Genomic DNA, 13,430 nt, shown 5'->3' on the forward strand with positions numbered 1-13,430 from the left:
ACTCTAGGTGGAAGGACAGATAGACATGCCAAGAGCTCAATTAAACAGAGCAAAATATGCACTGAAAAGAACAGAAAAGTTCCAGCATTGTGCAAGTGCAAAAAAGACCAAAATTATCCTTTGTGTTCATTTGCTGCTGAGTCAAAAAGAACTGGGAATCTGTCCAGGGCCGCAAAATGAATTTCTGTACCTCTATGAAAGTCTGGGTTGGCGTCATTTCACTAAAGAGCCCACTGGGAGAGTTTCCCTGGCATTGTCTGCAGAAAGTCCCTGTACATGAATTCTGCCTTAAAGTTTAGACAGTTCAAAAAAAGCCCCATATGCTGTTTGTAGTTAACAAATCTCAGCTCTCATCACTCTTAACCACAGTTTTAAAAGCAGCACGCAAAGGCTAGGTCCTCATTCTCTATTTTCTATTATTAATTGTTTTTCCATTAAGACAGATTTCCATTTGTAATGGTGTGCTTTTGATATAAATTCAGAAAGTTATTAGTTTGGCTTTGGAAAGTTTAATGAAAACCTTTTCGTGTATCAGTCATGATCTTAATACTAAACACTATTTAGCTTTATGCCAGCCATCCATGGGTTATCCTCCACTTACTCAAGCTTCTTTCATTGAAGCAACAGGCCCAGGAGGGAAACCAAACAATCTTCTCCACAAGGTCACTCCTCTGCTCTTTGTGGGTATCCCAAGGTGTTCTCCAGCCAGATGAGATTTATTTAGTCATTTTAACTACTTGTGGATCTGTTCCAGGGTTTTCAACCAATGTGATGTTCTTAGATAACTTTCAAAAGCAAGACATCCAGCATGCATTCTGATCAGATGCCCAAACCACCTGACGATTTCTTTTGATGTACAGAAGCAGAGGCTCCACCCCAAGATACAGTTCTGTCCCAACAATCTGAGATGTTTAAACCCCTGACAGTTGGAATAGATTTTCTCAACCTTTTTTTAACTTTCAAAAGCACAGTTTCATTAGAGTAAAAATCATACAAGGATTAGTTTAAGATTTTCTAACAATAGTCAAGTCTAGAACTTTAGTATACATGATGAGAAAATCATGAATATACTGTTATGGTGAGGCAAACTATCAGTTTTTAAGTCTACTGTACAGATCTAATTGGCAAATCATTTACATCAATTTGTAGCCTGTTGTAAATGTATCTTTACCAACAGATTTCCCCTTGCCAAATCTCTGCTCTTAGTAAAAGTGAATCAGATTTTTCCACGGACTGTCATCAAAGTTAAACCAAGCCGAGCTGAGAGGATCTCCAGAGTTACTGACAGCAGCGTCGTCAGTCCACAAAAATCACACAGACAACAACTGACCTATTTCTCAAGCTGCTGCACCAGCCACCAACTGCATCTTGTCAGACATCAATCAACAACACAAAAAGGGGTGACAACGACACCATTCCCGTCCCCTCATGAGAGATTTATTTTTTACACAGTGCCACCCTTTTCTTCCGTGTGCTTCTTTGAGATCGGTGTCCTACGACAAATATTGACTGAAAGAGACACACTGCTCCCAATGTAAAATTTTGCCTCCTTCTTCTACTGCAATGATAAACCAACCAGAGGTTCCCATTCTAGCTGGTAAGGCACCAAGACTTAGACTCGTCACATCTAGTATCCCACATTGCCCCTGAGGTCCAACAGCAAGACTCAGCAGCATCCCTCACAACCACCCTACCCCGCTGCCACTACTACCACCTCCTTACTCTGACAAAGCCAAACATACAGCTAGACCAGCAGCTCCAGATGCTGCCAGACAGGATTAAGTCACATCACACCAGAGGGGTAGCAGATCTTCCATTTTACCCTTTGCCTTTCCTCACACCTTATCGTCTAACCCCTTCTCCATATTTCCTGAACCAACCCAAAGAAAGAAAACAAGGGAAAACATGTATGTTCAGATTGATCTGTTTAATTCATTCCATTTCTTTAATTAAAAGGTTATCCCTGAGCTGCTTAATCAATAATATAAAAATTGTTATACAAAAAAAAAGATACTGGGTATCCCATTATTTTTATTTAGTTTAAGAGCATTTATCTCCTACCTGACAGACATTGAAAACTCCCCAGGAGAACTCTCGCTCTCCCTGACGAGAAAGGCTCCGCACTCTCTGTGTCTCAGACGGCTCTCCGCCACGCCACGAGATATTCGCCCTGCGAACCATCTGCAGGATAGGCAGACACACACAGGAAAAGAGAAAACAGATATCACTGATCTAAATGTTACAGCACGCTGCAAAAGGATTCATACCAACTAGAACTTTTCCATATTTTACTTTATTTTTTTGACACAACCAGAAACTTCATTGGAATTTTATGTGACGGACTAAGACATAAATCTTTAAGTGGAATGAAAATTATAGTTTTCATTTATTTTAAATATAAAAGCCTGAAAAGTTTGTTGAACATTTGGAATTAGACTCATCTACTCTTTTGCCCCTAAAAAAATATTGCAGGACATTGTTCAACCCAGCACTAAAAAATGGACGAGGGGTATGGCACAACTGCAAATACGTAAAGGTATGTATGACTGTCAACCTATACTAGTTGTCTTCACCTCCAGTCATCGAGGGCAGTGCCCTGCAGGTTTTAGATGTGTCCTTTTAACAAAATCAAATTGAATCACATTTTCAGCATGTCACCTAGCTCTGCATAGGCCGGCAATGAGTCACAAAGAAAGCCAAGAGGCCCATGATATCTCTGGAGGTGCTGCAGAGATCCACAGCTCAGATGGAGGAGTCTGTCTCTAGGGCAACTGTTAATGTGCCCTCTTCAAAACTGGCCTTTATAAAAGTGTAGCACAAAAAGAACATTGTTTAAAGAAAGCGATAAAAAGTCTTCTGTGCTGTTTGCCACAAGCCTTGCACACATGTGGAAGGTAGTTATTGAAAATGCTCAGAATACAACAAACAAATTTGAACCTTGAAGAATACAATCCAAATTTTGAAAATATAGTGTTGGCACCATCATGCTGTGTGTCAGAGTTGATAGGAGTATAGATGGAGCTAAATTCAGAGTAGTCCTGGAAGAAAAACTGTAAGAGGCTAAAAAAAGAGTAAAGGCTGAATTGATAAAAGCATATCCCTGTGTTGGAATGACCCAATCAAAGTCCAGACCTAAGTCTTGCCTCACATTTGTAATCTGTGACAAGACTTAAAAACTGAATATTTTTGCAGAGAATTGTAGATGATATAAGTGTGCTGCACTGATAAACATGAGAAACAACAAGCTGTTGGTGGATATGTACTAAACCTTAAACTTCAGACACTTTCAAGGAAAGAAATCTCTGACAGATACATAAAAGAAAAACTCAAGGTGAGAAGAAAAATATGCCACATCTGTGAAGTTATTTTTAAAACAAGATGCTAAATTTGTATTTAAAATGGATCACAAAGAGTGGATAACATTTGTCAGGGTTGTAACATAAGTAATGGTGTCATTTTTCATCTAAGCTTTTGCTCATTAGGCGGGCTTACTGGGGCGGTTTTTTCAAAAGATATTCAGCTTTTATGAACCAGATTGCTAAAACAAAGCTAAAAACATCTAACAGAGTGGTATTAATTTCTAGGGTCCTTGTTAATTTCTCTCATCATATTTGAAATCTGTGTTTTTATATTTCACAGATTTGTGAGGGAACAGGAAGAAACGGACAAAGATCTCTACAAATTTCTTCTAAGAGTGTTCACAAACATTACTCCAACTGGATCATGCTTCAGTGTTTATTAATAAACCAGAGCTGATCTACTCGTTGTGTTGTCAGTTTGGTGTTTGTCATAGCAAATGTAGAACCCAGCTGGTGTCCAAGCATCTGATGGAAAAATGGGGTGTACCAGCAGATTAACAGTAAACACACAGACGGCTGGTTTGTGGGCTTATGTAAGGCATGAACTGAGTGTCCCCTTGGGTATTCTGCCTTATGCCAAAGTGCAGACGTCCAAAGCGGAGCAGAAAGCGCCTGGAGCTGCCCGCGGCAAGCAGTTACTGGCTGATGAGCTTTTAGATAGACCAGCGCTATCTGGATGTGTGAAATGCATTTGTCCAATTTGCAGAAGAGCTGAAGATGTGTTTCAGCACACCCACGTGTGTGCGTGTGTGTGTGTGTGTGTGTGTGTGTGTGTGTCTGTGTGTGCTTACGCATGTGGCCTCAGGTTGATGTAGTTTTTTGGTACGAAGCCTTTCCTGTTGTGGAGCTCAGCTGTGTACCAGTTAGGATCATCTTCCATGTTGGTGATCTGGAAGCAAACACACACGCAGACGCGTAAACAAATGAAATGGCTGCCGGTAATGAGCTTGATGCATGTCTCACATGTAAGGGAAAAGGCCACAATTACTACATTACGCTGTTAGTTTATATCAAGTTCATAGCAAAGTCTCTCAGCTGTTGTAATGCACTGCCCTCAAATACATTCAGATTTGTCACCAAGATCAATAAACAGGCTTAAAGTTCTTCAGTGGTGTGCCAGCTTATTCAGAACTTCTTCTGATTGATTACCAAGCTTTATTTGGTCGCCATTTTCATAAAACAAAACCGTTGTGTTTGAAAAGCTTCTTTTTACAATGTTCACATTTTGGAAAACATTTTAATGTGTCTTATATTGCCAAATTGAGTATTATTATTTTATGAGGTACCGTAGTTCCTTTATATTAATCCATATTATTTGGTCCTAGCTAAAGCTAAGGGCTAGTCTGAGAGGGACCGAGGGCAAAGTTGACTTGTTCTGCCTTAAAACTCCAATCTTAGTTTTACATAGGAAGATCACTGGTGTGCGCCACCTCCTGCCTTCATTTGTATGTAGTTATTAGTTTCTTTGCAAATTACAATCCCGTGTAAATGTGGCAGTGGTTTACATGTTGATAAAATGGTGTTTGCATAAGGTGCATGTTTTCGACATTGGGGTTGTGTTCAAGACAGTTGATGTCTGCTTTGGTCTTGGCTCGTCCCAGACTTGCTGTTAGACTGAGTCTCCAGAACAAACTATCTGGATTTCTACCAAATGAAAGCGGCAGGAGAGTTAGCCACACAAGGTCGGATATTAGTTCCTTATATCCTTTTAATATAACTTTTAATAGAACCTTCAATCCCTTGTTGTAAAACTCATACGCAGATGATGATTATGATGATGAAGATAACAGGATTAAAATTATATTTTTCTCTAAAAGATCTGCTGGTAACCCTGACTGTAATTTGCATAAACATTTCAAACTACTTGATTTTGATACTAGGACTATTACTATTTGACACTTTATAGATAAGCTTTGAAAGACAGCGTTGAGGCTAATAAAAGGGAAATCATCTCATGATCTGCATGTGGTTTAAAGCTGCCTGTTTTAACTTTTTTCTATTTTTTGTATGATGCTTTATACCTGTCAGTGAGGTATTTTTACTCATATAATAGTTGCTGGTCCAGTCATTTTGATGTCTTTAGATGTTGTTTTGCTAATTCTGGATGAATTGTAGTGACATTTTTTTCATAAATCTAGATAATCTGATTTTCCTTGTCTTCCTCTTGGGGGTAAACTGTAGGACTGCTGGAGCTTTTGCTAAATTTGTTCCTTGCTTCAATAGTAAAATAAAAAATGTTATCCTTAAATTTCAGTGTTCTGCATAAAGGCGATGAGATCATCTCACTCAAGAGTAGTGTAATTGTTTTGGGGGGCAGCTAATAGAACAATTCTTTACATGATGAACTTGAACTAAGCATCAGTTCATGGACATTAAAGTGTGCTCTATCTGGGAGTGAACAAAAGATGTTAAATGAGAAATTTTTAATAAAAACTTTTTTTGCTTTATGCAGATTATAGTGAAATAATTTCCTCTAAAAGACAAGAACTGGGAGACTACTGTGTACATTCATGTGTGTGCACGTCGGGTTTAAGAACAAGGTGCGAGCATATGTATCTGTCTTTTTGCCATCACAATATTGATAATGTATTCCTGTCTCCTTGCTTTAAACGTTTTTAGCTACAACTAAGCATGGGTCCTGTTACCAGTCACAAAGGTATACCGACATTTGAAACAATATCAAAAAGGTTTCAAGCAAGTTTAAAGTAATGCTCCTTTGCAAGTGAAGCTGGCATGTTTAAAGCCTAAAGTTGTATGTCTGTTAAGCGGAGTGTAGGCCAGATAACCAAGCCTGGCTAATTAGCCAGCTAATATTACCTTTCAGTGTGATTTCATAAAAAATTGAATGACAAGAAATAACGATATTTTATGCAATAAAAACATTTTTTATAAATGTTTCTACTAAATTCAACAGGTGTTAATTCTATATTTTGCTTTTGTTCCTCTATACCACTGTCTACATCTGTAAAAAAAAGTTTTAAATAATATACTGTTTTTGTTGATAGTGATGGAAACTTTATCTGCCCAGTGTGACATAAAGTAAGATTTAATTCTTGATCTTTGAAGAAATCTTTAGCTTAAATGCTTTTTACACATTGTCATAAGAAAAATTACGAACTATCAATACTATCAGCTGTGTTCTCATTTAGAATGACAAATAAATGCCGCAAATAACATTTTATCGGTAATAATTCTGCAGCAGCAGTGTTATGATTGTTGCTTGTTTTGTTTTAAAAGCAGTTAGCTCATGTTATACATTCTAGTTTTAAATGTTTGTATACATACCACCATACCTTTGAACCGTGATATTTTTACTCAAGGTTATCATACCATGAAAATCTCATGATCTCTTATTGCCCCATACCTAGCTGAAGCCTGGTCATGTTGTTACTTAGCAGAACCTGCTGCAGGCAGGGAGTAGGATGAGGTGGGTTTCCATAGACAGCAGGGACAAGCAATATAGGAGCACAATACTGTTATATAGATAAGTATGGCCAAAATAACAGCATAGAGGTTTTCTTCAATTTAGGTAAGTGTCTTTTAAAGTTGACTTGCCTAAAAAGACTGAACAGAATGGAACACAATCTGAAAGTGCAATGAAAGTAGTCGCAATTAACAACACATTTTTGTGTGCCCCTTTTTATATCATTTTGCCTTCTGAAGGTTAAAGCAGGGAAATATGCAAATATGAGTAGCTTTATTGGGAATTTGGACAAATTGAAAGATTATTTATGTGCTTTTCATTTAGAAATAGATGGTCATTAGCTGGCAAAGGCTAGGCTGTCTATGCTGAGTGAAAATTCCAATTGTCGATTGAGATCCTAAATTATATAAAAGAAAATAAATGATGAATAAATAAGAGCTAGCGCCTGTTAAGCTGTGAATTTAATTCAGAATGTTGAACTATGTGGTGGTGAACTATGAACAGAAGCCAATTCAGTTTCAACTGAGCTAAACTTATTGTTGAGAGTAAAGCTTAAGCAAAGCTTAATCTGAAAATCTATTCCATCAAATTTGATAAAACAGAGAGAAGGCAAATTCAAATTTCTTCAGTTTGGGAGTTATTTTAGCTTCAAACACAAAAAATGGCAGCAGATTAGATTGTAACTTTTACTCCCTACCGAACCTAACAGTATATTTCCCACATACTGGCTTTGATTACTAAAACGTGGCAGTGACAGAATTTTTTGGGATGTTTGTCCCTCCCCTCCCTACCTTTAGAAACTTCATTTCATGCATCAGCTGGCTGTAATGGCTACACTGCACGTTTGTGCGGGCATTTGAAAATGTGATCCAGACCACAGATTGATTTACTGCTCATAGCATCAATCATCAGTCACTTACACAGCTAAATGAGTGCACTATTATTGAGCTGGTGCTCAACACTCAGCCAAACAAAAGTGTTTAAATAGGAAGAAATCCTTAATAAACTACCTGTTGCTGTTTTTGTTGTTTTAATGGAGGTTTCTTGTTGTAACTTTATATCTGCAGTTATTTTGTCATTAATGCATCATTTTGACTGTGGAAGTGACAGATTGTAACTTATGTAAGAGCAGTTACAATCATAAAGTCCCATCTCTCATACAGCTTGTACAAGCAAAGTCTGAAACAGATGACCACTCTACCCAAATAGAAATTATTCCACATAAGTCTGCCTTCAGACTTTGGTAGATTTTCACCTACCTATATTATATAACTAATACTGTCAAGCCAAAATTTGTATGATAAAAATCAGTATTTTGCTCATACTTTACTGTAGAGGGCCATATTTCTAGAAGTTGTGAAAAGGTTTTTAAGTGCAATAAAAATGTATTTATTGCCCTTTGCTCCTGGCTTTTTTGTTAGAGTTAAATATACGAAATACATTTTAATATCTGACAATAAATACAAATTTCATGTATCTAGGGTAAACAGTAATCCAAGACAATCTGGCATTTTGCCCTTGGCAGCAACACCCCCTATCAAGTGGTTCTGATAACTGGCAATAAGTCTTTTACATTACTGTGAATGAATTTTGGCCCATTCTTCATTGAAGAATTGTTTGAATTTGGCAGTATTGAGGAGTTTTGGAGGTTATGCTGAGTTAAGCCCAAACTATTACTGGGCCACTCCAAAAGCATCATTTTTAGATTTTTCTTTTAAGTCAATAACAAGTGGACATGTTGATGTATTTTCAATCATTGTCCTGCTGCATAACCCAACTGTTTTTAAGTGTAAAGTCACAAACTGTCAGACAATTTTCCAATATCTGTTGCTAGAGAGAAAAATGTATGCATTAATCAATAATGCAAGTTTTCCATTTTATAGAATAGAATAGAAATATCCTTTATTGTCCCTCAAAGTGAGGCTAAACTGAATCATGTGGATTCACATAAAGGCAAGAAAAACTAGGTATAAGATATTATCCATCCATTCAGCCATCCATCCGTTGTCAATAATCGCTTATCTGCGCAAGGTCTATCTCCAGCAGTCGCTGGGCGAGAGGCAGTGTACATATGTTGCCAGTCCATCTCAGGGCAACACAGGACAAATAACCATGCATGCACACATTTATACCTAAGGACAATTTAGAGAGACCAACAGTCCAGAAACATGACTGTTTCTGGACTGTGGGAGGAAGCCAAAGAACCTGAAGAGAACCCATGCATGAACAGGGAGAATATGTAAACTCCATTCAGAAAGACCCTCGGCCTGGAGTTGAACCGAGGACCTACTTGCTGCAAGGCAACTGTAATACCAACGGGTCCACTGTGCAGCCCTATTTGTAGGGCCATTGTAGCAAATTAATTATTTTTATGATACACAGTTGACGACTGAAGTAAACATAAAAGATTTGAACACAGAATAAAAATCATGTTCAAATTTTTGATATCGATATGTATTACATAATTTATTAATTGTTGAGGTATTTGAGTTATTAAAGACAATACAATGATATATTAATTTAAATTATCCCATAAATAAAGTTGTTTATTTGACAAATTATTTAGATTATAATAAAACAAAAATACATATTATGATATAGTATCTATTTATTGGACTATAGCACTTTTGATCCTTGATACTTTATCATTAACATCATTTGACATAATTCTCTCTTTGAGTTTGAAAAATAGGTCAGGTGTTGCATTCATGCCACAATAAGCTTGAGTTACATTGCAGGTGAATTTGTATGTAAACTTGCCTTAAGGAATAAAACAATTTTACATTTACTTTGACATCTGTTGATCGGCGTGCTATCAAAGTATGTGGCTGTAGTTGAGTGTTTTTCTTCAGAACCTGTGTCAGTGTTGGGAAAACAAAGGAAGCAGGTGTTGTTGCAGTCCTCTTTTGTGTCATTTGAGTCCAAACTTGTCCACATTGTCTTCCAACTTTAAACAGAAATTCAGAGTTGCTTCTTTTTATTTATCTGCAAAGCTATTTTTACCACTTCTTTATGAGTCACCAGTCTTCTCATTGTAATGGATCTGGCTCTGCACGGCTACTGAACAATAACGCATGAAGAAAGCAACGCACCCAGCAGAATACGTTCCTGTTCTTGCCGGCAACGAGGTTTGAAAATGAGCCTCTCTGGGACCAGAGATAGACTATTAACCAGAGAGTTGGCTTAAGACGCCAACATCTAGCATCAATAGAAAACAGTTCAATGTATTTCTAAGTAATAATTTTATTCTTAATCCTTTAGTGTACTGACACATATATAATGAGGTTATTAAGCACATATTAAGAAATATGAACAAAATATGACCCATATTTAAACCACAAAAAGGTGGCAGTGTCAAGATAGCCATTTCCCACTGCAGGAGGAAGGGAAGCATTGCACATAAAACCCAGCAGTGCTTCAAGTGACTATCCTATGATAATGTGGTGGTAATTCATTACTGCTGCCATAAAGCATACATTCTCCTAAAAGCCCACTCTAATTTCTAATGCATCAAGTGACTTTGCAGAACACAGAGATTAGAGAATCTTCAGGATATTTACGTCCTGAACAAAAAAGATCTCAACTAAAGCTAGTAGTATTATTTAAAAAAAGTTTATTATACCTACAAACGCTCTGTGTAATCTTAAATTCACTTCATTTCTAATTCACCAAATACAATTTCCTTATGTCCTAAATGTTTCTGAAATAGCCATTAAAGCCTGATCTACAGAAGCACTTGGCACTGAACTGCAGAGACAAAATCTTGTGGATAATTTAATCCCATGGATTTATTTGTGTGTCACCATTGAACAGCTGGTGCTACAGTATAAATCTAGATAATCTCTTGTATTTTTACCCTAAACCTTTATATAGGCATCTACAGTTAAAATTTTCCACTACAACAATTTCCAGCTGAAAAGCCAAATTGTGATGTTTGACCTGTTCATCAAATCAAGAAATTTGCTTTAAATTATTTTATCTTATTTTTTAGTTATTTTATAATTTCATATTTTGAACCGAAAACAGAGGTGATTCTTCTTACTCTCATGCTTGTGTTCTATGTATCAAGGGCACAAGGTACGTGGTTCACCTCACCTCACGGACACGAGGGAACCAATGTCTGAAAAGATGTTCTATTTGTAGGGTTGTCTTGAACTGTACACACGTGGGTCCTTAGTTTAAATCTAATCAAACAGCTGGTCAAAATCTAAGTAAACCTTAGAAATTACTGACGCTAACAAAAAGCTACAACCAAACTGGGAAGAAAATCTCTAAGAACATTATAGTTGCAAGTCTCCTTTTGCTAAGCATTCCTTACTTACACATTTTCACCCTTCCTACTCCCATTTTGTGTCAGTAAAGCCATTTCTTACCCATTTATTCACACTATGGCTCTTTCATTTATTATTGGTTTTCATGAATTACAAGCATAAATGGTTTTAAAAATGTGTAATCTGCAATAAGTATTTTAATTCAGTTGTATGTTATTATCTGAAAGCTTTGTATTTCACTCTATTGGCATTTCTTTTGGTTCTGATTACTGTTGGGGCCAGTCGACTCTAAAGTATGATAAAATATGAGCAAACCCATAATAATTCTTTATTACATTCTGCTAAGTAGATTATACTTATTAGTCATATTCCCATATTTTCCTACAATGCTGTACAATAGTGGGCCCAAATTTAAAAGGTTAAAAATGTCAATGGGGCAAATTGACAGACACCTGTCAGCAATAAAAGCCAGTAATAATTTCTATGGAATGAATAGATAGTTAACCCATTATAGACATTAACCCAACTTTTGTGTGCAGTACTGTGTGTGCCTCTGGTTTATTGAGGTACAAACCATGATATGTGATAATAAAAACTGTATTCCTTCAACCTTTACTATGTTATGTGGGGCAGCCACATTAGATATTGAATCATCCTGGCTTGGCAGTCTTCCTTCGCATGTCAGAATTTCAACTTTGCTGTTTAATTTGTAACATAGAACTTACAACTTCTGAGTATAAATATAAGGCAGCATTGCTCTCAGTTACACCGCATCTTCTAATCTCACAGACCAAAAAATAGACCCCAACGGCAGCCCAAGAGCAGCGTGCCATTATCCACAGTGAAACCAAAAAATGCATAATGAAGAATCCTAAAGTAACAAAGTCAAATAAAAAATGAATTGATTCCACTTCAAAAAGTATGGTTAAAAATGTAAACAGGAACCTGACATTAACAACACAACAGTAATTATGTTGAATTTACATTTGGGGAACAGAAATACAGTTAATAACGGCAAAGTTTCCGTTAGAATACAATAATGTGCGTTTGACAGACAGGACAGTCGGATGTAATCAACAAGAACACACTTTATAAGCAAAACATGAAGTAACTAAACTGAAAATGGATGCTGGTAATTTTTTCCATTGACTACCTTTGCAGTTGTGGTCATTTTGTACTGGACTTTTTTAGGTACTAAATGGTGTCATGTATGAAGTCGTACTCTCTTGAATTTTCTTCAATTTACTCATGGTCTGCGGTGAGAGAACTAGTTTATATTAATAAATAACATCTATAATCATTATGTCACTTCTTTAGTTTGGTTTGATCAAGGGTCCCAATAAAAAAAAACATGCCAAACTGTATGTCTAAAAAAGTTAACAGGTTGTGTTGTAGTGTGGGTCTTTTAAAATAAGCAACCAAACTAGTTCTCAAGCTCGTTGGATTACTCTGAGTTTTATAAACTCTGAGCTTAAGTCATTGATGGATACGAAAACCTTTACCACTTTTAGAATATTTAAAAGTTTAAGCCACTAATTAGCAACATAACATTAGATAGATAGATAGATAGATAGATAGATAGATAGATAGATAGATAGATAGATAGATAGATAGATAGATAGATAGATAGATAGATAGATAGATAGATAGATAGATAGATAGATAGATAGATAGATAGATAGATAGATAGATAGATAGATAGATAGATAGATAGATAGATAGATAGATAGATAGATAGATAGATAGATAGATAGATAGATAGATAGATAGATAGATAGATAGACAGATAGATAGATAGATAGATAGATAGATAGATAGATAGATAGATAGATAGATAGATAGATAGAGTAAAAGTTATTTTCTTACCCTGAGCATGTCTCCCTTGTTAAAACTGAGTTCATCACTCTCTGTGGCACAAAATGTATACAGTGCCGCCGCTTCCATGCTGAAACCCACAAACAAACACACACACTGGTACCCTACTAATGCCCAAGGAACTGATAGAGAGAGAACAAGTAGATACGTGTAAAAGAAATAAAAAAAAGAAATACTGTCACAGACGAGACTGGAAGAAGAGGAACAGAGGAAATGTCTGTTCTGTCCTTTGAGGCTCAGAGTGCATGAGAGTCAGAGCAGAGGATGAGAGTGAGTGAGCCCGACGAGGGGAAAAACACAACTGGCTGCTGCTCAGCAACACACTGCCATGAGTAACACTCTGAGACGAGAGAGAAAGAGAGAGAGAGAGAGAGAAAGGGCAGGGGCAAAAGAGTGGGAGGCACTTCCTGTGTATATATTTATCTTATACTCTCGAAGTGGCTTCTGTGGATTATATGAATTCTCTTTTCAATCAGCTTTTTTGCATCAACATTTCTGTAC

The 13,430-nt window shown here is 36.7% G+C and overlaps 1 protein-coding gene across 1 annotated transcript in view; it reads right to left on the bottom strand.

Annotated features, from left to right (window-relative positions):
* The window catches only part of LOC124864621 (GRB2-related adapter protein-like), a 49,211-nt gene extending 36,052 nt beyond the window's left edge, over positions 1-13,159 (bottom strand). The window contains exons 1-3 of the mRNA XM_047359471.1: positions 12,921-13,159; positions 4,151-4,248; positions 2,062-2,181 (exon numbers count right to left, since the gene is read on the bottom strand). Of these exons, the coding sequence (XP_047215427.1) occupies positions 2,062-2,181; positions 4,151-4,248; positions 12,921-12,998 (296 nt within the window). The 5' untranslated portion in view covers positions 12,999-13,159. The remainder of the gene's footprint in view (positions 1-2,061; positions 2,182-4,150; positions 4,249-12,920) is intronic.
* Positions 13,160-13,430: the final 271 nt, after the last annotated feature.

The sequence above is a fragment of the Girardinichthys multiradiatus genome, chromosome Y (assembly GCF_021462225.1).
Source record: "Girardinichthys multiradiatus isolate DD_20200921_A chromosome Y, DD_fGirMul_XY1, whole genome shotgun sequence".
In the NCBI taxonomy this organism is placed as follows: Eukaryota; Metazoa; Chordata; class Actinopteri; order Cyprinodontiformes; family Goodeidae; genus Girardinichthys; species Girardinichthys multiradiatus.